This window comes from Nematolebias whitei, chromosome 8 (assembly GCF_014905685.2).
Source record: "Nematolebias whitei isolate Nwh7 chromosome 8, NemWhi1, whole genome shotgun sequence".
NCBI classification, from domain to species: domain Eukaryota; kingdom Metazoa; phylum Chordata; class Actinopteri; order Cyprinodontiformes; family Rivulidae; genus Nematolebias; species Nematolebias whitei.
This window is the reverse complement of record NC_056505.1, coordinates 35157328-35184420: the sequence shown is the minus strand read 5'-3', so window position 1 is coordinate 35184420 and position 27093 is coordinate 35157328. Positions and strand designations below refer to the sequence as shown.

At 41.5% G+C, this 27093-nt stretch overlaps 1 protein-coding gene across 1 annotated transcript in view; it reads left to right on the top strand.

Annotated features, from left to right (window-relative positions):
• The window catches only part of txnrd2.2 (thioredoxin reductase 2, tandem duplicate 2), a 43093-nt gene that overhangs the window by 12700 nt on the left and 3300 nt on the right, over nt 1-27093 (top strand). The window contains exons 9-14 of the mRNA XM_037680597.1: nt 5382-5401; nt 5696-5787; nt 5869-6043; nt 20907-21043; nt 25271-25366; nt 25890-25982. Of these exons, the coding sequence (XP_037536525.1) occupies nt 5382-5401; nt 5696-5787; nt 5869-6043; nt 20907-21043; nt 25271-25366; nt 25890-25982 (613 nt within the window). The remainder of the gene's footprint in view (nt 1-5381; nt 5402-5695; nt 5788-5868; nt 6044-20906; nt 21044-25270; nt 25367-25889; nt 25983-27093) is intronic.

Sequence of the window (27093 nt, the reverse complement as noted above, 5' to 3'; positions counted from 1 at the left end):
AGAGAAGGGGACCGAGGATGGACCCCTGCGGTACCCCCCACTGGAGTGCGGTCGATGCCGAACTGAAATCTTTGATATTGACACAGAAGGTTCTGTCAGAGAGGTAGGACCCAAACCATTTAAGGGCTGACCCTGTGATGCCCACCCACTGCTCCAGTCTAGAAATGAGGATATTGTGGTCGATGGTGTCAAAAGCAGATGTAAGGTCCAATAGGACAAGCAGCACAGAATCACCTGCGTCTGTGGATATGAAAATGTCATTAAAAACCTTCAGTAGAGCAGTTTCAGTGCTATGGCGAGATTTGAAGCCAGATTGGAATAACTCAAGGATAGCGTGATCCCCCAAAAACTGTTTCAACTGAGACTCCACAATTTTTTCCAGTAGTTTAGAGGTGAATGGGAGTCTGGAGACAGGCCGGAAGTTGGACATGACTGAGGGGTCATGGTTAGGTTTTTTCAGGAGGGGCTGGACAGCAGCATGTTTAAAAGTCTTTGGCACCACACCTGAGGATAAACGGCTATTCAGAATAGTGAGGATAAAAGGACCCAGGGTAGGAAAAACTTCCTTTAGCAGTCAAGGGGGGACCACATCAAAGGGGGAACCAGATGGCTTCATGCTGCACATTACCTGCTCCAGAGAGGACAGAGAGATGGGCTCAAAGTGGTCAAACACAGCCACACACTGAGATGGGATGGACAGATCATGAGCTGGTGGAGAAATGAGTGCCCGGGTGTTTGCCACTTTTTCTAAAAAGAAATGGAGGAAGTTCTCACACAGCTCAGTTGAGGCTTCCAGAGGTGAAGGCTCACTGAGGTGTAGAACTGAGTTCAGGGTGGAGAAAAGAACTCGGGGGTTGTGGGAGTTGGAGACAAAGGCCATTAGAAACTGTAGTAAATAAGAAGCTGTTTGTCGATGACCCTGTCACTTGGATAGTAGGGCTGGACCATATCATATCGTTCATGATAATACGGTAAAAAATGCTTGCCTGGGAAAATAAATATGCGATATGATAATTTCATGACGCAAATACGTCAGTGTTTCCCCTTATACAAGCGAGGCACCCTGCCCCGTTAACAGAACCGAGTGCACCGAACTACTGAACCGAACTGCAGCTGGTGATCAGAGACAGAGCATCAGAGAAATGAATCATTCCTGCAGGAACAGAGGAAGATTAAACACCAACAAGCTTCAGGGTCAGATGATCACCTTGTTACAAGTTGTGGAAGTTATAACTCATTTAAAGGCAACATATATTTTGTTGTATGTCACATTTATGTTCAACAGATCTTAAGCTTCATTTTATTCAGTTATTTTGGGAAACTTCACCTGCACTTTAATTTTTGGGGTAGATTTTGTTGATCTATATTTTATGCAGACTTTCAATCTAAATAACAGAAGGATCTTTTTTATTTTTATACTTTGAGACTGAATACTTTACTAAATAAAGTAATTTCAGTAAAATTAACCCTTGTTTTTTTAAAGTTTTTATATAATCTTGCAAAGCAACATGTTAAGTTAATTTTGTCAAATCAATAACTATGATTTCTGTTTTTTTTTATGTTATATCACAAAATTTATCGTTATCGTCAGAATGCTCTGAAATGTCACAATATTATATTTGAGCTATATCATCCACCCCTATTGGATAGTGAATGTTTGTAGTTTTCCTCATAAGTTTGTCAAGTTCTTCTGGACTGGTATTGAACAGGAAATGCAAGTAAACAATGTTTTTGGTGCAAAATATTCAAGTGGGTAGGAGTTACACTGTGTGGAAGTACAGAGGTAGTTTTAGTTCCAGGCAGTGCAAAGTGATGGATCTTGGCAAGTGGAGGGAGCAATTATATCAACTACAAGGTGTGATGGTGGAGCCAGGGGGTAGTTAATCTGCTCCGATCATTTGAGGAAACTATACTTTTAAACAAAATAAAAACTAGAAAGCATAGTTTCCTCATATGAATGGGATCGCTACGATGGTGGCTATCTTAGATTTTGACATGGCAACCCAATTTTTGATTGTGACTTTCTTACACCTAGATGCAGCCACACATTTAATGGAAGTCCGCACATTGCTTATTTTTCCAAGTTATCCAGCTCACAAGGTTTACAGATATACATACAGTATATGGCAGCATCCATCTAAGATTTTTATGTGGCAACTCATTTTTCAAAAGGAAACTTTCTTACGCTTAGATGCAATCGCACACCAAAATGGAAGTCTGTACATCAAGATGTCGAGCTCACAACTTTGACGGGCAGATATTTCCTATTTTACTTTTCGTTCCGCAACAGGTGACAAGGAACTAGTTTTCCTTTAAAGAATGTGTATTGCCTGCTGCCTTGCATGTCATGGAAACAAAGTTCTTGCATGATTTGTTAGTGCTTGAAGTATCAGTCGGAGAGGACTTTCAGCTAAGACCACTCCCATGGAAGATCTCTGGGGGCCAAGGACACCATTGGCCACCTCCTGGCTCTGTCATTGGGCCAGTACCACTTTACAATAAGGCTCCCCTTATAGATGCTATTAAATAGTTTATAGATAGTTATAAATTCCTCTATAAACACTTTATAAATCATTAATAATTGTTTATTTATTTATTTTTTTCATTTAGCCTTTATTTATCCAGGTTAGTCTCATTGAGCCACGAGAACTCATTTTCAAGAGAGACCTGTTTAGGGAGCACATGGTGGGGTTAAGGGCCTTGCTCATGGGCCCAGAGTGGGGCGAATGAGGGTGGGGGCAAGTGTGGGTGTTTCACCTACCCCACCCACAATTTTTGATGTTGTCGGGGCGTGAACCGGCGATCTTCGGATCACAAGCCCACCTCTCTAACCTCTGCGCCACCACTCCCCACCATTATGCATTAATTAAGGGTGACAGAAACAAAATAGACCAGTTTCTTGCCAAATAATGAGTCAAACCTGTTCACTTATATATTTCATCTACATATGTTATATTAAACATTTCAAACCAAGTTACTTGGGGAGACATATATTAGGGAGCGGTGGCAAAGAGGTTAGAGAAGGTGGGCCTGTGATCGGAAGATCTCCGGTTCATGCCCCGGTACCGACAACATCAAAAATGTGGGTGGGGTAGGAGAAGCACCCACACTTGCCCCACACTCATTCGCCCCACTCTGGGCCCATGAGCAAGGCCCTTACCCCCCATCTGCTCCCTAATACAGGTCTCTCTTGAAAATGAGTTCTCGTGGCTCAATGAGACTAACCTGGATAAATAAAGCCAAAATGGAAAAAAAAAAAGAAGAAAAAATACTACCTTAAAAACACAATAAACATTTGTAAACCTGTTTTTTATCATATAATATTAGTTGTAGATACTTATAATGCATCGAAATATGTTTACAAATGCTTATTGTGCTTACAAGGTAGTAACTTAGTCTGAAATGTTTAATAGAACAACTCTAGATGAAATATATAGGTGAACAGATTTGGCTCACTTTGGCAAGAAACTGGTAGTTTGTCTCTTTATCACCCTTAATTAATACACAATATGCCGTTATTAATGATTTATAAAGTGTTTATTCAATTCAATTCAAAAATACTTTATTAATCCCAAAGGGAAATTATTTGTTGTTGTAACTCGTTATCCTCATTTCATTAAGAGATGTTTTAGATACTGATGGATGTAGACAGGAAGGATCTCTTGTAAAGGTCCATCCCATAGTGGATCCTAAGAAACTGGCTGCAGAAGCCATCCAATCCGTCCACCCAGACTCGGCTGGCCTCTTGGTTCCCCCGGGCTGTGAGACTACCTGAATGCCAGGCAGAACTCCTCCCAGAGCAATGGCCACTCCTCCCAGCAGTCTGCTGAACTCCTCGTTGCTGTGGACAGCCAACTGTAGGTGCTGAGGGACGATCATGTCCTTCCACTGTCATGAGCCGTGTTTTCTGCTAGTTCCAGGATCTCAGTGGTCAGGCACTTTTGCACAGCTAGCAGGTAGATGAGAATGCATCCACAGAACATCCTTTTCAACTCATTTGAGATTTGGGGCTGTAGTTGAGATATTATTTGAGCTTTTGAGATGTTAATCAGCTGCTGTTGGTTGTAGAAAACTGCCTTGTTGCCATGGTTACGCATCATAACAAATGTCCAAAACTAAAAAAGTTTCAGTAAAAATCCTTCCAGCTGCACAGCATCCGTGAGCTTCCATGCATTATAAAGGAATTAATAACGTATCTAGCCATCTATAATTGGAGCTTTATTGTAAAGAGGTAGCATTGGGCCTAGTGGTGGATAAAATGCTCCCTCCACTCGCTCTGTGCTGCCTCGGACAAGCAAAACACGTATTCTTCTCCACAGTGTAACTCCTACCCACTTAAATATCTTCACCAAATACATTAAAGTTTACGTACATTCCCTGTTCAGTTCCAGTACAGAAAAACACTCATCTTGAAAACTACAAGCATTCACTCAGTGGTGGGAGACATCGGCATACTGCTTGTTCAGTGTTAAGTAAAACGTTACCCACAAACAGTATCCGACTTAATCACATGCGGACAGTCACAACTTTCATCTACATTTATAGTTTTATGTCATGTTATGTTGTAAAACAATACATGTTGCAAATATTCCACTGAATATTTGTTGTTAAAGACAGAGGTGTCAGAGTTGTGGTAAAGACTACAAATCTTTTTTATTTATTTAGCAGTGTGTTACAGTTTAACAGCTGTAAGAAAAGTACATTTAAACACACTGAGTTAGAAGAAGGGTGGGGCGGGAGGGACAGTTTTTCAGCGATGAAAGTTTGGAGTCACACTGAAGCTCTTTGCCTAATCTCTTTTAAACCACTTCACAATACGTGATAAGTGTAGCCGTGCATTACACAGAAGTGGGGAAACCCGTGGTGGGGCTTTCAGTGGGAGTCAGTATGGACAGGGGCAGGATGTGCCGCAGGCAGCTGGAGCTGTCAGTCAGAGCAGACGTCAAGGGAAGGAGGTTCTGCTTAAAGGGCTAAAAACAACGGAGAGATGGGCCTCATCCATGGGGGGGGGATGTGCTTCACTCAGCGGGCTGACAGTGGAGGACCTGAGCCCTGAACCTGGCACATCCCATCTGCAGGCATTAGTCTAAGCGCTGGCAATTAGCCCTCTTCAGGACCACAGATGTTTAGACAAATAATAGAAGGACCACACACATGAACTCAGAGTTTTTACTGTCTTCATCTTCCACATTTTATTCACACCTCTTCACTTCTGAAGTTATAAGACTTTTCAGTTCAACACCCATCTGGTTCAGAGATGTAATGTCTCCAGATCCAGGTTCATCATGGCTTTGTTTTATTTGGACAAAGTGCGCTGAAACAGGGAAATGTAACTTATTGTGTTGCTTGTTGTTTTAAGAGCTTGTCTTTGTGTTTTACAGACTTGTGGTTGGAGCCAGCTGTATCCTTTGTATGCCTTTGGGGGGCCATGGTGTTGAGTCTGCCAGCAATCAGTACACAAAATGTAGTTATAATGAGTCGAAGTAACACTGACATCAGACTAGTTAATGTAAATTAATTATTTATACGTGTTTAAACCTATGGTGCAAAATTCTGCTCTAGTTATTTATTGGACTCTGATAAAAACAAGCTTGATGACAAATTTCCTAATCTAGTTTCACCATTTTTGCATTGAACAGTAGTTTTTTCTTCAGATGTAGTAAAACCCTGTAATCCTGAACATTGTGTCACATAGATGTAGCTCTTGAGTGTGCCGGCTTCCTCACAGGCATCGGTTTGGACACCACATTGATGGTTCGCAGCATTGCCCTCCGGGGTTTCGATCGGGTATTGCTTTCTGATATTCTTTCTGCACAGTCTGAAGTTATAATCTGTTTGAAGGTAGCTAATGGATTTGATCTCGTGCAGCAAATGGCAGGTCTTGTGACAGATTACATGGAGGCTTACGGGACCAAGTTTGCCTGGAACTCCATCCCTAAAAGAGTGGACAAGCTGTCTTCAGGAGTCCTGCAGGTGACATGGACCAACACTGAGATGGGCTGCGAGCACAAAGACACCTACGACTCTGTGTTATGGGCAGTGGGTGAGTTCATAAGTGACGTGGATTTAAAATGTGAAAGTAGAGATTAAAGCTTCACATATGACACAGAAAATTCCACGTTTCTTTTTCTCTGAATTCCCTGGTGTCGCTGTTGTTCCCTCATTCCCCCCACCCCACCCCCCACCAGTAGAGTGCAGTGTCAGCTAAAAGCAGAAGAATCAAGGCTGAAAACAAAGTAATAAAGCCCAAATGATGGGAATTGGCTGGGGAAATGTTAATCACTTACTGCTGGCTCTCTGCTTGGAGCAGGGCAGGACACAACAGGATGCACCCAGGCACAGGTCACCATGTTCCCCTCTTTGTTCTCCCCCCATTGGCTTCCTGACCGTGCCATCCCTGCGGAAACCAACCTCTCATCTGTCACTGCCAGCCGTGCCTGCCTGCCATCACTGGCAGCCATCCTCCTTTCTCTGTTGTTTTATCATTTCTCATTTTTCCACCCGCAGTATGAGTAACAGTGGAAGGAACATCTGTCAGGGACACGATCGTTGCTTTGTTTGTGTTGAACGCTCTCAAATGTAGTGCTTCCGAAAATCTGACTAGAAGCTTTTTGCTTTAGCAAAGAGGAGGTCCCTTTGCTCAGTGCGTGTGACAGAGACAGGGATGTGCGGGACCCTACAGCTGAGATGATGATTGTTATTCTCTTTTTCCACACCGTCTCAGCTTGAGACAGCCGGTAACAATGACAAATTTATGAGGGAATGTTTGGTCCTGCGTGAGATGCTGTGTCCCACATGTTTCATACAGTGCTTCAAAAACGTATTCTCACCCCTCGAACCTTTCCTCTTTTGGACATGTTACAACCATATACTTCAAAGTAAGTTATGGGGATTTTATGTCGTAGACAAACTCAAAGTAGAACATAATCATAAGTGGAAGGAAAATGATTCATGTTCTTTAGGGGTTTTTTGCAAATAAAAGTCTGAAAAGTAAGGCAAGCATTTATACTCAGTCCCTTTGAGTCAAAACTTTGTAGAACTGCCTAGGAAGGCTATACCTGTTTTATACATCAAAAGAGTAACTTTATGGTCCTACTTTTTCATTCAACCTTTATTTATACAGGTTAGTCTCATTGAGTCACGAGGACTCATTTACAAGAGAGACCTGTTTTAGACAAAGAACACAGATGAAGTACAGACAACAATGAACAGTCATAGAAAGCATATAAAATAAAAAGTACAGGTAACTAAAAGTAGTGGTATAAAAATAAAATTAAAAACAAGCTACATTATGAAACAGTAAAACACTAAAAACAAGAACGTCTGTATTGATTTTTGCATTGAGCTTAGCAGTTGTTTAATATCCCTTAGAGAGGTCAAGGTCGAGAGCTTCAGATTTTTTTGCAAGACATTCCAGGAAACAGGAGCGGAGTAGGAGAAGGCCTTTTTGCCAAATTCAGGCTGCACTGAAGGAACACTTCATGTAATAATGTCCTGAGAGTGCACGTTGTTGCCGCACTGACAAGGGACATGTAGGAGGAGATGTATAAAGGCAACAAACTAATAAGTGATTTAAAAATGAAAATGTACCAGTAAGAGAGTCTGTGTGAAGTTAATGATGGCCAGTTAACCAGGGAATATATGGTGCAGTAATGGGTACAGTAGTTACAACCAGTTATGAATCTTAGCACATTGTTATAGACAGCGTCCAAGATGTGCAGGGTGCTTGTAGGAGCATTCATGTAAATAATGTCACCATAGTCAATGGAGGGAAGGAAAGTCGCAGTTAAAAGGCGTTTCCTAGCATTCAGTTAAACAAGATCAATTTTTGTAAAAGAAACCCAATTTTAATTTTAATTATCTTTATCAAGTTTTCGACATGAGACTTAAAAGAGATGTGCATCGACCAGATTCCAAAATTCAAAATTTCCAAGTATTTGTAAGAATAGACAACTCAATAGGAACACCATTCGTAGATCACATAGAAGGAAGGACTGCTGGGATTGACTTCCAGTTTGAAAACAACATCCTTTTGGTTTTATCAGTATTTAGCACCAGTGTGAGATGGAACAAGTCTGACTGAATGATGTCAAATGCAGGCTGTAAAATCTGGAAAACCTTAGTAACTGTTTTAGCTCGACAATAAACAACTGTGTCGTCGGCAGAGAAATGTAAGGAGGCATCAGAAATGATCTGACCTATATTACTTATGTAGATTGTAAAGAGTGTGGGTCCTAAGACTGAGCCTTGTGGTATACCATTGTTGACAGTTACAGTGCCTTGCGAAAATATTTGGCCCCCTTGAACTTTTCAACCTTTTGCCACATTTCAGGCTTCAAACATAAAGATATAAAATTTTATTTTTTTGTGAAGAATCAACAAGTGGGACACAATCGTGAAGTGTATTGAAATTTATTGGATGTGTCAAACTTTTTTAACCAAAAAAAACCCTGAAAAGTGGGGCATGCAATATTATTCGGCCCCCTTGCATTAATACTTTGTAGCATCACATTTTGCTGCAATTCCAGCTGCAATTCCAGCTGCAAGTCTCTTGGGGTATGTCTCTATCAGTTTTGCACATGGAGAGACTGAAATTCTTGCCCATTCTTTTTGCAAAACAGCTCGAGCTCAGTGAGGTTGGATGGAGAGCGTTTGTGAACAGCAGTCTTCAGTTCTTTCCACAGATTCTCAATTGGATTCAGGTCTGGACTTTGACTTGGCCATTCCAACACCTGGATACATTTATTTGTGAACCATTCCATTGTAGATTTGGCTTTATGTTTTGGATCATTGTCTTGTTGGAAGATAAATCTCCGTCCCAGTCTCAGGTCTCTTGCAGACTCAAACAGGTTTTCTTCCAGAATGGTCATGTACAGGTCCTTCTAAAAAAATTAGCATATTGTGATAAAGGTCATTATTTTCCATAATGTAATGATAAAAATGAAACTTTCATATATTTCAGATTCATTGCACACCAACTGAAATATTGCAGGTCTTTAATTGTTTTAATACTGATGATTATGGCATACAGCTCATGAAAACCCAAAATGCCTGTCCCAAAAAATTAGCATATTATGAAAAGGTTCTCTAAACAAGCTATTAACCTAACCATCTGAATCAACGACGTAACTCTAAAAACCTGCAAAAGATTCCTGAGGCTTTTAAAAACTCCCAGCCTTGTTCATTACCCAAAACCGCAATCATGGGTAAGACTGCTGACCTGACTTCTGTCCAGAAGGCCATCAATGACACCCTCAAGCAAGAGGGTAAGACACAGAAAGAAATTGCTGAACCAATAGGCTGTTCCCAGAGTGCTGTATCAAGGCACCTCAGTGGGAAGTCTGTGGGAAGGGAAAAGTGTGGCAGAAAACGCTGCACATTGAGAAGAGGTGACCGGACCCTGAGGAGGATTGTGGAGAAGGGCCAATTCCAGACCTTGGGGGACATGCGGAAGCAGTGGACTGAGTCTGGAGTAGAAACATCCAGAGCCACCGTGCACAGGCGTGTGCAGGAAATGAGCTACAGGTGCCGCATTCCTCAGGTCAAGCCACTTTTGAACAAGAGACTGCGTCAGAAGCATCTCGCCTGGGACTGCTGCTGAGTGGTCCAAAGTTATGTTCTCTGATTACAGTAAATTTTGCATTTCCTTTGGAAATCAAGGTCCATGTCACTGGGGTGCCATGTCATCTGCTGGTGTTGGTCCACTGTGTTTTATCAAGGGCAGGGTCAATGCAGCTAGCTATCAGGAGATTTTGGAGCACTTCATGCTTCCATCTGCTGAAAAGCTTTATGGAGATGAAGATTTCATTTTTCAGCATGACCTGGCACCTGCTCACAGTGCCAAAACCACTGGTAAATGGTTTACTGACCATGGTATTACTGTGCTCAATTGGTCTGCCAACTCTCCTGACCTGAACCCCATAGAGAACCTGTGGGATATTGTGAAGAGGAAGTTGAGAGACGCAAGACCCAACACTCTGGATGAGCTTAAGGCCGCTATCGAAGCATCCTGGGCCTCCATAACACCTCAGCAGTGCCACAGGCTGATTGCCTCCATGCCACGCCGCATTGAAGCAGTCATTCATGCAAAAGGATTCCCGACCAAGTATTGAGTGCATAACTAAACATGATTATTTGAAGGTTGGCGTTTTTTGTATTAAAAACACTTGTCTTTCATTGGTGGGATGAAATATGCTAATTTTTTGGGACAGGCATTTTGGGTTTTCATGAGCTGTATGCCATAATCATCAGTATTAAAACAATTAAACACCTGAAATATTTCAGTTGGTGTGCAATGAATCTGAACTATATGAAAGTTTCATTTTTATCATTACATTTTGGAAAATAATGACCTTTATCACAATATGCTAATTTTTTGAGAAGGACCTGTATTTGGCTCCATCCATCTTCCCATCAGTTCTGACCATCTTCTCTGTCCCTGCTGACGAAAAGCAGGCCCAAACCATGATGCTGCCACCACCATGTTTGACAGTGGGGATGGTGTGTTCAGGGTGATGAGCTGTGTTGCTTTTACGCCAAACATATCGTTTTGCATTGTGGCCAAACAGTTGGATTTTGGTTTCATCTGACCAGAGCACCTTCTTCCACATGTTTGGTGTGTCTCCCAGGTGACAAACTTTAAACAACACTTTTTATGGATATCTTTGAGAAATGGCTTTCTTCTTGCCACTCTTCCATAAAGGCCAGATTTGTGCAGTGTACGACTGATTGTTGTCCTATGGACAGACTGTCCCACCTCAGCTGTAGATCTCTGCAGTTCATCCAGAGTTATCATGGGCCTCTTGGCTGCATCTCTGATCAGTCTTCTCCTTGTTCCAGATGAAAGTTTAGAGGGACGGCCGGGTCTTGGTAGATTTGCAGTGGTCTGATACTCCTTCTATTTCAATATGATTGCTTGAACAGTGCTCCTTGGGATGTTTAAAGCTTGGGAAATCTTTTTGTATCCAAATCAGGTTTTAAATTCTCCACAACAGTACCTCGGACCTGCCTGGTGTGTTTCTTGGTCTTCATGATGCTCTCTGTGCTTTGAACAGAACCCTGAGACTATCACAGAGCAGGTGCATTTATACGGGGACTTGATTACGCACAGGTGGATTCTATTTATCATCATCAGTCATTTGGGACAACATTGGATCATTCATAGATCCTCACTGAACTTCTGGAGTGAGTTTGCTGCACTGAAAGTAAAGGGGCCCAATAATATTGCACACCCCACTTTTCAGTTTTTTATTTGTTAAAAAAGTTTGACACATCCAATAAATTTCGTTCCACTTCACGATTGTGTCCCACTTGTTGATTCTTCACATAAAATTAAAATTTCATATCTTTATGTTTGAAGCCTGAAATGTGGCAAAAGGTTGAAAAGTTCAAGGGGCCGAGTACTTTCACAAGGCACTGTATATAAAGGCAGGTTTTATTCCCACACTGCTTTGTGAGAAGCAGCAACAATGTAGGCTGAACTCGTTGATGTGTGTGTGCAGCAGTTATGAGTGCAAGGCCACTTCCCCTTGTTGCAACTGTACTCCAGAAGCTGGGCAGGGTCCCTGTTGTCTGTGGAGTTACTGAAGGTCAGAGGGGACAGTATCATCACTACCACATCCCTCTCCATGACTGCACCTCTGTCCACCTTCCCCTGCTCCTTCCTGACCTCGTGGCCGCTCCCCTGTCCAGGTGTGGCCCTACAAACACAGCAGGAAACAGGACATTTTCAAACTTCCTGTCTGTGAGCTGACATTGAGCACATTAGTCCCCTCCCCGCACTGCCCTGTACAGTGCTCAAGGATGTCATTAAAACACACTTCCTTTCTTTAAAGGGTATTTGCTCGTCTGTTTTATCGAGCAGCAACTTCCTAAGATCATTAAGCTTGTGTGGAAGCGTCTAAAGTTCCTCAAATGGTCACTTGGGACCGGCTCCTTAAGCTGATTACCTCCTCAGAGTGTAAATAAATGGCAGACATTGTGTCTGTAAGGTCACACACTGGTTTGTGCACTATCATTGTGAAGCTTCTGGCTTTGTGTTGGCTTTTTAAAGGAGAGAATAACGCATCTATCATGACACCTTTCAAGCCATTGTTTTAAACAAAAAAACAGATTTCTCCTAAAGTGTGTGTTGCGTGTGACTTTCAGCGATTAGCACAGTAACTAGTTCCATCCATCCATCCATCCATCCATTCATCCATTATCTTCCGCTTATTCCAAAGTCAGGTCTTGGGAGCAGCAGCTTGAGCAGGGAGGTCCAGACATCTCTTTCCACAGCCACCTCTTCCAGCTATTCTGGGAGTACTCCAAGGTGTTCCCAGGTCAACTGAGAGATATAGTCTCTCCAGCATGTTCTGGGTCTTCCCTGGGGTCTCCTCCTAGTTGGACATGCCCAAAGCACCTCCCTAGGGAGGCGCCCAGGAATCATCCTTACCAGATGACCGAACCACCTCAATTGGTTCCTCTTGACGTGGAGTAGTAGTGCTTCTACTCCGAGTCTCTCCCAGATAACTGAACTTGTCACCCTATCTCTAAGGGAGAGTCCAGCTACCCTGCAGAGGAAACTCATTTCAACTTCCTCTATCCACAATCTCATTCTTTCGTTCACTACCCAAAGTTCATGACCATAGGTGAGGGTAGGAACATAGACGGACCAGTAAACAGAGCTTTGCCTTACAACTCTGCTCTCTCTTCACCACAACAGACCGATATAGCGTCCGCAATACTGCAGATGCTTCACTAATTCGTCTGTCAATCTCACGCTCCATTCTTCCCTCACTCGTGAACAAAACCTTGAGATACTTGAACTCCTCAACTTGCATCAGAATCTCGACCTGAAGAGAACAATCCACTCTTTTCTGGTTGAGGACCATGGCGTCAGATTTGGAGGTGCTGATTCTCATTCCAGCTGCTTCACATATCTGTAAAATTAACTGAGTTATAACCATTTTTTTGTGTTTGCTATGTGAAGTAACTGTGGCAGCCTTCTTGAATTGGATTGACTCCAAACATAAATCGGAGATTTTGCCCAAATTTAGTCTTCATGGGCTAAATTTATATCAAATTATTTACTTATAAATAAAACTGTGGGTGATGACCAGATGGCTTTATTACAGAAGTGGTTCCCAAAGTTAGGTTTGGTTCCTCACGTTGAGTCATGAAACACTTAGTGACAGGTCTTACGGTGATCTCCAGAAATCAAATTAAATTTAAAACAATTGTTAATAGCATGCTTTCTTTATAACAGTAGTCATAAATCTTGAAATGTTTGTTGAGGTTGTTTTGTTGTCTCATGTTTAATTGACCTTTCAGCAGTATTAGTGCTCTTTAGCCAGCAATAGCTGATGGTTTCTGAAGTTTCTGCTGCTGTTGTGCTGGTTTGTTCAGTTTCATCACTGCTTAGCATGACCTCTCCCATGGTGCTGCATAAATGCAAACCTTAATACAATTAAACTAATGAGTTAGTTAACCTTCTGACTTACATCTGAAAGGAAATTGATCTGGACCCACAATTTTTCCCTTTGCAGCCCACAGCTTGTAGCTTCCAAATTTTCTCTGATCAACTCGACTATCTTAAGAAAATACATGTTTGAACTGAAAAACATCCAAGTTCACAAATGCAACAATAAAATGTAAATGCTTGTTCTGAGGACTGACTTTGTGAGAAAAACCAGAAATGCTTCACAAAGAAAGATTACGACTAGCCTGATCTGATCACAGACAAAGTTCTGGTGCAACTGATCCTAAATATTTTATAAAAAGAGCTGTGTGTGCCCCCCAGAGGAGGAACGATCGGTCTGGGTCCATTTTTGGTAGTATAAATTTGCTTTTATTCTTTACATAATCTGTTTAAAATGCCCAGATTTACTGCAGAAACAACCAAGATATGTGACACCTGGAACAAAAAGTAATTTCTTATGTCAAAATCCTGAGTTTGGCTAAGAGAGCTGCAGAGCAAGAGAACTTTTGCATAATGTATCTTTACTTTGCACAAATAATTAATTGGTAAATTGTGTTCAACAATGATACAGACCTTGTGTTAACATATTTTAAAAACATTTCAAATTTGAGAGAAACTTACTGTTGCTGAAAGGGCTCAAATGTGAGTTTTCAAAAAAATATATATATATGTATTTTTTTTAAAAACTTTTTTAAATAAATAATAATAATGAGTAATGATTTTGTAAATTATTTAAAGTAACATATGTTTTCTGAACAGTTAAATCAGTCCTGTGAGGATGCGATTAGACTCAAAGGGCGAACTAAAACAAACTACCTCGGCACTCCCATCCCATTTCAGCTCAAATGTTGCAAAAGTTTGATTGATGCAGATGACTGTATGATAGATATATATATGTGTATATATATATGTGTGTATATATATATATATATATATATATATATATATATATATATATATATATATATATACACACAGTGAGGGAGATAAGTATTTGAACACCCTGCGACTTTGCAAGTTCTCCCACTTAGAAATCATGGAGGGGTCTGAAATTTTCATCTTAGGTGCATGTCCACTGTGAGAGACATAATCTCCATCCATCCATTTTCTTCCGCTTATCTGGCGTCGGGTCGCGGGGGTAGCAGCCTAAGTAGGGAGGCCCAAACTTCCCTCTCCCCTGCCACTTGGGCCAGCTCTTCCGGGGGAATCCCGAGGCGTTCCCAGGCCAGCCAAGAAACATAGCTCCTCCAGCGTGTCCTGGGTCTTCCTCTGGGCCTCCTCCCGGTGGGACATGTCCGGAACACCTCACCAGGGAGGTGTCCAGGAGGCATCCTAAACGGATGCCTGAGCCACCTCAACTGGCTCCTCTCGACGTGGAGAAGCAGCGGCTCTACTCTGAGTCCCTCCCGGATGATCGAGCTTCTCACCCTATCTCTAAGGGAGAGCCCAGACACCCTGCGGAGAAAACTCATTTCGGCCGCTTGTATCCGAGATCTTATTCTTTCGGTCACAACCCAAAGCTCAAGACCATAGATGAGGGTAGGAACGTAGATCGATAGGTAAATTGAGAGCTTCGCCTTTTGACTCAGCTCTCTCTTCACCACGACACACCTGTACAGCGCCTGCTTCACTGCAGATGGTGCACCTATCCGTCTATCGATCTCACGCTCCATTTTTCCCTCATTCGTGAACAAGACCCCAAGATACTTGAACTCCTCCACTTGGGGCAGGACCTCCTCCCTGACCCGGAGAGGGCAGTCTACCCTTTTCCGGCTCAGGACCATGGCCTCGGATTTGGAGGAACTGATCTTCATCCTGGCCGCGTCGCACTCGGCTGCGAACCGCTCCAGCGAAAGCTGTAGATCACGATCTGATGAAGCCAATAGGACCACATAATCTGCAAAAAGCAGAGACACAATCCTAAGGCCACCAAAACGGATCCCCTCAACACCTTGGCTGCGCCTAAATATTCTGTCCATAAAAGTTATGAACAGAATCAGTGACAAATGGGGCAACCTTGGCGGAGTCCATCTCTCACCGGGAACAAGCCTGACTTACTGCCGGCAATGCGGACCAGGCTATGACACTGGTCATACAGTGACCTATCAGCCCGTATCAAAGGGCCCAGTACCCCATACTCCCAGAGTACCCCCCACATGGTTCCCCGAGGGACGTGGTCGAACGCCTTCTCCAAGTCCACAAAGCACATGTAGACCAGTTGGGCAAACTCCCACGCACCCTCCAGGACCCTGCCTAGAGTGTAGAGCTGGTCCATTGTTCCACGGCCTGGACGAAAACCGCACTGCTCCTCCTGAATCCGTGGTTCGACTATCCGACGGACCCTCCTCTCCAGAACCCCCGAATAGACCTTACCAGGGAGGCTTAAGAGCGTGATTCCCCTGTAGTTGGAACACACTCTACGGTCCCACTTTTTGAATAGGGGGACCACCACCCCGGTCTGCCAATCCAGGGGAACTTTCCCCGATGTCCACGCAATATTGTAGAGTCGCGTAAGCCAACACAACCCTACAACATCCAGAGCGTTAAGGAACTCCGGGCGAATCTCATCCACCCCTGGGGCCCTGCCAATGAGGAGCTTTTTAACCACCTCAGTGACCTCAGCACCAGAGATTGGAGGGCCCGACCCAGAGTCCCCAGGCTCCGCTTCCTCAGTGGAAGACGTGCCGGTGGTATTGAGGAGGTCTTCAAAGTATTCTGCCCACCGACCCACAACATCCCGGGTTGAGGTCAGCAGCACACCACTCCCACTATAAACAGTGTTGGTGGCGTACCGCTTCCCCCCCGAGATGCCGGATGGTGGACCAGAATCGCCTCGAAGCCGTGCAGAAGTCATTCTCCATGGCCTCTCCGAACTCCTCCCATGCCCGAGTTTTTGCCTCAGCGACCACCCGGGCCACATGTCGCTTGGACTGCCAGTACCCATCAGCTGCTTCCGGGGTCCCACAGGCCAAAAAGGCCCGATAGGACTCCTTCTTCAGCCTGACAGCATCCCTCACCGACGGTGTCCACCATCGGGCTCGAGGGTTGCTGCTGCGACAGGCACGACAACCTTGTGGCCGCAGCTCCGGTAAGCCGCCTCGACAATAGAGGCACCGAACATGGTCCACTCAGTCTCAATGTCCCCCACCCCCCTCGGAACATGTTCGAAGTTTTCCCGGAGGTGGGAGTTAAAACTCTGTCTCACAGGAGACTCTGCCAGACGTTCCCAGCAAACCCTCACAATACGTTTGGGTCTGCCAGGTCTGACCGGCATCCTCCCCCACCATCGGAGCCAACTCACCACCAGGTAGTGATCAGTGGATAGCTTCACCCCTCTCTTCACTCGAGTGTCCAAGACATGTGGCCGCAGATCAGATGAGACGATGACAAAGTCGATCATCGAACTGCGGCCTAGGGTGTCCTGGTGCCATAGACATAATCTAAAAAAAAAGAAAATCCGGAAATCACAATGTATGATTTTTAAAATAATTTATTTGTGTGTTACTGCTGCAAATAAGTATTTGAACACCTTTGAAAATCAATGTTAATATTTGGTACAGTAGCCTTTGTTTGCAGTTACAGAGGTCAACAGTTTCTTGTAGTTTGTTACCAGGTGTGCACACACTGCAGCAGGATTGTGGACCATTCCTCCACACAGATCTTCTCTAGATCAGTCAGGTTTCTGGGCTGTCACTGAGAAACACGGAGTTTGAGCTCCCTCCAAAGATTTTCTATAGGGTTTAGATCTGGAGACTGGCTAGGCCACTCCAGAACCTTGATATGCTTCTTATGGAGCCACTCCTTGGTTCTCCTGGCTGTGTGCTTCGGGTCATTGTCATGTTGGAAGACCCAGCCACGACCCATCTTCAATGATCTAACTGAAGGAAGGAGGTTGTTCCCCAAGATCTCGCAATACATGGCCCTGGTCATCCTCTCCTTAATACAGTGCAGGCATCCTGTCCCATGTGCAGAAAAACACCCTCAAAGCATGATGCTTCCCCCCCCATGCTTCACAGTAGGGATTGTGTTTTTGGAATTGTACTCATCATTCTTCGTCCTCAAAACACGGCGAGTGGAATTAAGACCAAAAAGTTTTATTTTGGTCTCATCTGACCACAGAACTTTCTGCCATGACTCCTCTGGATCATCCAAATGGTCATGGGCAAACTTAAGATGGGCCTGGATGTGTGCTGGTTTAAGCAAGGGAACGTTCTGTGCCATGCATGATTTTAAACTATGACGTCTTAGTGTATTACCCACAATAACCTTGGAAACAGTGGTGCCAGCTCTCTTCAGGTCATTGACCAGCTCCTCTTGTGTAGTTTTGGGCTGATTCCTCACCTTTCTTAGGATCATTGATACGCCACGAGGTGAGATCTTGCATGGAGCCCCAGTCTGAGGGAGATTGACAGTCATGTTTAGCTTCTTCCATTTTCTAATAATTGCTTCAACAGTTGATCTTTTTTCACCAAGCTGCTTGGCAATTGCCCCGTAGCCCTTTCCAGCCTTGTGGAGGTCTACAATTTTGTCTCTGGTGTCTTTGGACAGCTCTTTGGTCTTAGCCATGTTAGTAGTTGGAGTCTTACTGATTGTGTGGGGTGGACAGGTGTCTTTATGCAGCTAACGACCTCAAACAGGTGCTTCTAATTTAGAATAATCAGTGGAGTGGAGGTGGACTTTTTTGAGGCGAACCAACAGGTCTTTGAGGGACAGAATTGTTGCTGATTGGCAGGTGTTCAGATACTTATTTCCGTCACTGTATATATATATATATATATATATATATATATATATATATATATATATAGATAGATAGATAGATGGATGGATGTATGATGTATGATGTATGTATGTATGTATGTATGTATGTATGTATGTATGTATGTATGTAAGTAAGTAAGTAAGTAACCAACCAACCAACCCCCCACCATCTGCTCCTCCGGGTGTCCTAGATAGCAGCTCTCTGCTCCACACAGAGGACTGTGGTAGCTCGGTGTCTGTAGTTGTGTCAGGAAGGACATCCAGTGCAAAAATAATTGCTAAGTCTTCGTGCGACTTAGTTCACTGTAGGGCATTAACAGAGTACTCGAGTAATCTACACATCGATTGCTAGGACCTCTATCGAGGTTAAAAATGTATTGTCGAGTAACCGTAGTGACGTCATATTATGTGACCACTGTATGACCGTAGGGGGTGGTGTTGCACTGTTGCAGGTCACAGAGTATGGTGTAACACCGGGTCCAATCCACCGCCCATCCACTGTTTTAAGTTTCGTTTCTGACGTGCTGCATGTTTCTTCACATTTGCAGTTTAATAATAATAACTAATAGTTTAGTTTTTCCTGTGACTTATTTGCAGTATGATAAATGGTAGAAGCATAATATACACTCCCAATGTTTTGTTGGTCATTTTTTTTTGTAAATAATTACCTCTTATTTCGGTTTTATTTATTTATTTATTTTTGTATCTTGAGATCTATTACGTCATCAAATACTCGAGTTCTACTCGGGTTTTATTATGTTAATGTCGAGTTTAAAAATTATATACTCGTTCAACCCCTAGTTCACTGTGGCAACCCCTAAAATAGGGAGCAGCCGAAAGAAGAAAATAAATAAATAAATAAAATATTATATAATACATACATACATACATACACATACAGTATATATATATATATATATACATACATATATATATATATACTGTATGTGTATGTATATATGGGAGTGGTGGCGCAGAGGTTAGAGAAGGTGGGCTTGTGATCAGAAGGTCACCGGTTCAACCCCCTGAACTGACAACATCAAAATGTGGGTGACAAAGGTGAAACACCCACACCTGCCTCCACTCTCCTTTGCCCCACTCTGAGCCCTTGAGCAAGGCACTTAACCCCCACCATCTGCTCCCCCGGGTGCCCCAGACTGTAGCTCCTTGCTCCACACAGAGTGCTGTATAATTTATTGATATTTTACAAAATAGGCACCTTTTCTTTTTAATTGTTGCTACAGATACAGACAGACTGAAAGATGCTCTGCTGTTTTCATGTTTTCCTTTCATCACTGAAAAGCTGATCAGAGAAAAAAGGAATTATTATAGAATAAAACTCTTTATGTGATAATTGAAATTTAAAGGGTTGTAGGTAAAAAGTTTGATTGCATCCCATGGAAAACTCATTACATTTTTACTTTACATTATGTTTTTAATTTATTGATGTACTGTAATACATGAAAGCTGCAAGCATTTTTATCAGTTTGCATCTTAAAATGTTTTTTGGCTTAGAACGAGACACATTATCATGTTCTTGGCGGTGTACATGAGCCATTCTCCCAACAATACCAAGCCCCCGTCACATCACCCTCTCCTTTGTCTGTGGTCATTTGTTGGATCAGATAAGCTGGCAGCTCATTTTTAACGTGCAGATTTTTGTTGTGGCTCTTTAGCTTCCTGTCAATATCACAACAGGCTTTGTTGAGGCAGCCGCTCCAGCCCAGTTTACAATTGATGCAGCAATTAACTCGAACAAAGCTGAAGGTACATGCATCAGTTCAACTACATTAAAAACACTTTCAAACAGTTAAAAATAAATTTCAATCTTTACAAGATTTAAAGGTATGATTTGTTATAGTTTATTTTACAAAACAATTTGCATTATTTAAAAAGTATATGATATACATACAGTTCAGTAAACCGTACATCGAGCATGGACCATGCGTGAAGATAAATTAATAGATAAAATCATTTTAATTGATTTGGAGAAGCATAAATGAAATGTTAGTTTAGTAAAGGTTAGTGTGAAGGCTGCCGTGGCTCGCAGTGTTTACGTCTCACAGGACAGGAAAATATTTAGAAGTGCTGCCTTTGGGATTTGCCTGTGACGGGCTGACTTCCTCTCGCTTCTCATTCTGTGCACTCCATCCCGCTCAGCCACACATGTTGAGGGGAACTAGACAGTTCCCTGAAGCCCCCACCCCACCACCGGTCTGAGAATAAGGGGGAGGGCGTTGCTCTTTGGCTCCAGCCAGGAAAAGGGGTCTCAGGGGTTTGTTGTTTTTGCTGTCCGATAGCATCGACACGGGTTCCTCAGGCCTGGGTGTTTATTGTGCTACCCAGGCTGGCTGTGAGGAGCCGTGTCCAGGAGGGCCAAGCATGCTGTCTGAGCTCTGTCACCATGGAGACGTGGCGTCGACAGCATCAGTCACCCATCTCCCAGGAAGTGTCAGGATATGCACCTCCGACTGTCCCGCGGAGTCTGCTGCTCCTCAGCTGAACAAATAATAACTTTATTCTGCACAAGTTACTTATATCATCAATTAATAGTAGTTTTTGCTCTGATCTCATTCCCCATCCGGTTATTTAAAATGGAATGACACCCGAAGCAGAACAGGTTTCAGACACTTGTCTGTCTCGTGCCATCAGCATCTCATACCTGTTGTCTCCTGTTAACCCTCAGGTAGAGCTCCTGAGAGCAAAGCTCTGGGCCTCAACAAAGTTGGCGTGCAGCTCGACGAGGCGACGCAGAAAATAGTTGTAGGCGCTGACGAGTCGACGTCAGTGCCAAACATCTTTGCTTTCGGTGACATCAGTGAGGTAGGAACTTTACGCAGATACTCGCTGACAGCAGGAACACTCACACTGTAATTATTAAAACTTAACACTGGGCTGCAGGTACTGGAGTCCACACCCAACCCAGTGCCTGTAAATGGGATGTGGCAGGTGTGTGTCTGCTATTAGACATTAAACTCTTTATAATAACATTTCAGACTAAATCTTTTCATGTTTTACTGAAGATATGTACGTTTGAATCTGATGAAATGTTCATGTAGATGAAGCATTCAGCCAGTTTTTATATATTTTCACAATGTCCAAAATTGATTGTTATCCTTTTTGGATCCTCAGTGTTTTCTTTTAGATATCTTTAAATCCATCTGCCGTATTTTTCAGATCATAAGGCACATTAAACGAAACAAAACAGACAAGTCAAACTTTATTCAACTCATTCACAATAACCACATACAATTGATTTGAGGTCAGTAAGCACAACAAGAATTAATATATAAGGCACACTGGATTATAAGGTTCACTGTCGATTTATGTGAAAATTAAAGTATTTTAAGTGTACTTTACCTTAGAGTCTGAAAAATACTGTAGGCTTCCGTCAGTCATCCATACAGACTGACGGGTTCTGCTAATAAAATGTGTGCTCTGCGCCAACATGCGCTGTTTGACGAGTACACACACCAGCAGGCACCAGTAAAATGTAGCAGATGAAGCTCTGCGGTTGGTTTCTGCTTTCAGAATTATAATATGAATACAATTATTTTATTTATTAGGTAGAAAACGGACAATTAATAAACAGATAATTTAATGATGCTCGTCCTCAGAAACTAAAACTGCCGTGTTCTCTTTGTTAAGTGTTTTGTTTTCAAATGCAACATTTTACCTAGGTTTAAATTAAAGTTGATCTCATGCAGAAATAGAAGAGTTCTGGAGAGGTAAGTTTTCCCCCCTGCAGGAACCTGAACGCATCGTGAAGCTGGAACCAGACGAGTCAAACCTGTTGCAAGTCAGAGTTGTTTTCTTTACTGGGACCAACTGTGAGCTTCCTTCCTGCCTCTGACATCTCATGACACACACACACACACACACACACACGTGCACGCACGCACACACACACACACACACACACAGAGCTCTTGATGAATGGTTATCTCCAGTCCATTTTAAGATGTTTTTTTTTTGTGCAGGCTGGCATCTTTCTACATTTTTTTTTTTTTATTCTTCAGACAGAAAGTGCCAAGAAGCGTTTCAGAATGACGCTCGCTGTCTGGCATGTAAACAGTTACTGGAATGCCAGAGCGCACGTTCACGTGCACGCAGAGGTGCAGGAGATGTTTATAGACAACAGGATGTGTGGCGATAAATTAACAGGTTGAAGTCATGTCTTTAAAATTGCCCCGCAGCCCTGCTGTTTCCTGCACAGCTTGTGTGTGTGTGTGTGTGTGTGAGTGTGTGTGTGTGTGTGTCCATGTCTTTGAATTTGATAAAAAGCACAGAGGCAGAGAAGTGATTTCACTTCTATAAATTAATAAATGCTGCAGTCAGATATAAAAATAAATAAATAACTTTTATGACATTATTACTTTTATTAGCTCTGTTCCAAACCACTCAGTGGTAAATGATGTGAGATCAAAAGGGTGTGGGGGGTGTTTCCAGGGATAAAAATGTTATTTTACTTCCTATTAAAGGTACTGGGTTAAAATAAACTTTAAAGAGATTTTTTAAAATATCTATACATGGATTATTAAAAAATTAAAAATTAAAAGTTTTGAGCTTGTGATATAAATAGTGCAACGTTTCCTGCAGGGTGGGGTCTGCAAGTGTACCCATCAAAAAGCTGTTCCTGCTCCTTTTCTTACTAAATTAAATTTACAAAGAGCTCTAAAATGTACTTGACAGAAAGATGAGACAACTCAGTCAGTGTTGTATAATTGTAGTGATACACGTGAGGTACGTGTCACTTGTTGTATGACAAATATATGTGTTATATATATGCATACAATATTCACGAGTTCTTCATTTTTCTGACTGTAAATGCCGTGCATTGAATTTAACAGAAATGTGAACGAGAGACGTTATTTATCTTTGACCCATCAAATGAATGGAATCATTTATTTTCAAAATCAAAGTTTAACATCAAACATTTACATTAATTTGGCAAAATATGAAAATAATAACAGACAGTTTCACAGAAAATGAACTTCAAATCACTCGGCGGTGATTTGAGGACTTTGCTTCAGATATTCCTAAAAATATCTGTACTGATTTATGAGAGAGAAGAGTTTAAGATTAAATTGAGATTTATCTTACAGAGGAAATGTGTGAGGGAATTTAATCTGTTTGACCAGAAGTTGCACGCTCCGTCAGATCTCCAGCCTGTCCACGGTACACTTTAGTCGAAGAAGAGGCCGTTACCTGATTGATGATAGATCAGCTCAGTAAGAATCCTTTTCAACTGATATCAGCGTCTCCGTTGAAAACAGCTAAAATCCTCGAAGAGTCGTGCGTGGTTAGTTCAAAACAGAATTGTAATCCCAAAACCTCTGGATTCTTCATTGCTCTGAAACTTTCAGAACCGGCTGCACTCTCAATCTGCTCATTCTGTTGGACTATCGGACCTGTTGTCGGCTCCCAATCCAACATCTCTCAGAACTCTCAATCTAACTTGAACTGGGGAGTTGCCACATTTTATTTGGGTCGACTTCCTGTTCAATTTAGAGCTTTCTGATTCGTGGAAGGACCAGAAAGAGGAGTGGTTTTTGACGTAAGGTGTTTATCAACAGTCGAGGTCAGAGAATGAAACTTGTTTAACATACAGAAAAGATTATTGCAGAAGCAGCAGACTTTTTGGAGTCTACTCTTAGTAATCTTCTGAAAAAGTTTAAACATGACATTTCTTCTTCAGTAAACATTTTAGTTGACCGAAGACCAACCTTTCACATACTTACGACAGCTTGCTCATTTCAGACAGAAAAATCAAGAAAGGCATATTCAGGTGATTTCTTCTCTGAATGAGGAACAAAAATCATTACTTACTGTTTATGTAAAATAAAAATTAGTAGTTCTTTTCAACCTGTAAAGCATTGAGTGAACTAACACAATTTGATTATCAAAACATTTGTAAGACAGTAATGATTATAAAGAATTGTCTTTTCTGCTTGATTAATTCAAGAAAGAAAGTTCATCAGATGGCCCAGACTTATTCAGATCAATGAAAATAACAGTCTCTGTCCATCTGGTAGATTTGAGGTCTTCTGGTTCACTACATAATTACCACAACTAGAAAACTTTTGTTTGTCACTTTATATCATTAAAAATACCTTATTTTCTGCCGTACAAGTCGCTCCGGTGCATACTGTAAGTCGCATCAGTCCAAAAATGTCTCATACAGTGGAACAAAACATAAATACGTCACTTGGCCGTATCAGTCACGTTTGTTACGCGTCACCGCTGACTCCGGGAAACATTGTGCCAAAAAACGATTGGCTGCCAAATGGCGGCCGCGGGAACATGCACGGGAGGACTTTAACAAGAATTTAACAAGATTAACACTTAAAAGTAAAGGTGTGTCTCAGTCTAACTTTTCATTAATAAATGCACTTTGATGATCAAATCAGCTGCATTTCACCTTATACGGTGGAAAATACAGTAACACAAATTGGAAGTTGGAACAAAGAAAAAAACACTTATTCAAAAAGATAAGAACCATTTTGGTCAAATCTAAACACTGAACCTGTGGTCTTTTAGAGTTTTTTTTCTATATTTATATAACATAAATATCCTGTAGGTGTTCCACTTTGAAAGAAAAACTCCTGCAGTTGGAGGGAAGATGAGATGTGGGTTGTTTTGTTGGATATTTAATTGTGATTCTGACTCTGATTTTCCTTTTATAAAAGCAGAGACCTTTATTTACTTCAAATGTTGTTCTTTTTTTAATTAAAAATGAGCTCTTAAATATAATTCCTATTGTTATGAGAATGTTGTGATGTTTTCCTATCGTGCTTATAAATGTAAATATTCATTTCTGTGTTTGTTTTAGTCCAAGCTCCAGTGAGAACATGTTGAGTCTCATGTTTTGTTGTTTTATTAGTTACCGCTGAACTTAAAAAGCTTTAATAATTGTGTCTTTTATGACTCTTTTAAATCATTGTAACATCATATTTGTTTTCCACCTTTAAAGTTTTGTGAAGGCTGAAGGTTAAAGTTCATCACAGACGTGTGACACATCAGAGCGTCTTGAAATTTTTTGTGTTTTAGGGTCGTCCTGAGTTGACCCCGACGGCCATTAAAGCTGGAAAGCTCCTCGCCCGCAGGCTGGCTGGTCAAAGCGCCGAGCTCATGAACTATGACAACGTAACACACACACACACACACACACACCAAGGGTGATAGTTTTCTTCCTTCTCTGAACAGTTTACTTCTACGTGGCCCTTTTTTTTTATGTTTATTGTTTGAAGTCACGTTTGCAGCAAATTTCAGCTCATTTCGACTGTTTGGTTGGAGTCTGTCCTGCACCACCCTTTAACTTCCTGCCAGCCTCTCTTTAGAATGATTCATAGCATCATATTCATCATCAATCTTCATCATTCTGGTTTATTTATTCTTCGAGCTGTAACGCCAACTTTACAGTCGATGTTTTGTCCTTGAGGATAAAGCGTTTGTTTTGAATGTGTCTTTTTTTTTTAATATAGAAATGTGACTAAAAGATAATCGACTTTCTGTTCGACACAGTTGATACCAGGAAGGGAGCAAATCTGTCATGAAAGGAAAAGCATCCAGACTCTACCCACACATGTGATAGCTCAGTGGAGACACCTCGGTCTTAAATAAGGACAACTACACACGTGGACGTTGTGTTTGTACTTGTGTGTGACAGGTGGCCACCACCGTGTTCACCCCCCTGGAGTACGGCTGCGTTGGTCTGTCTGAGGAGGAGGCTGAGAGGAGGCACGGAGAAGACCAAATAGAGGTCATTGTAATATCTAATCCAACTATGTTCAGCAAAAAATCAGGGATTAATTAACTGTGACATCTGAAAATACAGATTTAAATGTCCAACATCTTATATGTGACGTAAACAGACATTTTGTGTGAATCTGATTAGACGAGGAGGCATCTGTGCTTTTAATGCATCTATCCATCAGTAATTAAACATTTAATCCATCAATCCATCAGTAAATAAACGTTTAATGCATCGATCCATCAGGAATTAAACATTTAATCCATCGATCCATCAGTAATTAAACATTTAATCCATCGATCCATCAGTAATTAAACATTTAATCCATCGATCTATCAGTAATTAAACATTTAATGCATCGATACATCAGTAATTAAACATTTAATGCATCTATCCTTCAGTAATTAAACATTTAATGCATCTATCCTTCAGTAATTAAACATTTAATCCATCTATCCTTCAGTAATTAAACATTTAATCCATCGATCCATAAGTAATTAAACATTTAATGCATCGATCCATCAGTAATTAAACATTTAATCCATTGGTCCATCAGTAAATAAACATTTAATCCATCTATCCTTCAGTAATTAAACATTTAATCCTTCGATCTATCAGTAATTAAACATTTAATCCTTCGATCTATCAGTAATTAAACATTTAATGCATCGATACATCAGTAATTAAACATTTAATGCATCGATCCATCAGTAATTAAACATTTAATGCATAGATACATCAGTAATTAAACATTTAATCCATCTATCCTTCAGTAATTAAACATTTAATCCATCAGTCCATCAGTAATTAAACATTTAATGCATCGATCCATCAGTAATTAAACAATTAATCCATCGATCCATCAGTAATTAAACATTTAATGCATCTATCCTTCAGTAATTAAACATTTAATGCATCAATCCATCAGAAATTAAACATTTAATCCATCGATCCATCAGTAATTAAACATTTAATCCATCGATCCATCAGGAATTAAACATTTAATGCATAGATACATCAGTAATTAAACATTTAATCCATCTATCCTTCAGTGATTAAACATTTAATCCATTGATCCATCAGTAATTAAACATTTAATGCATCTATCCTTCAGTAATTA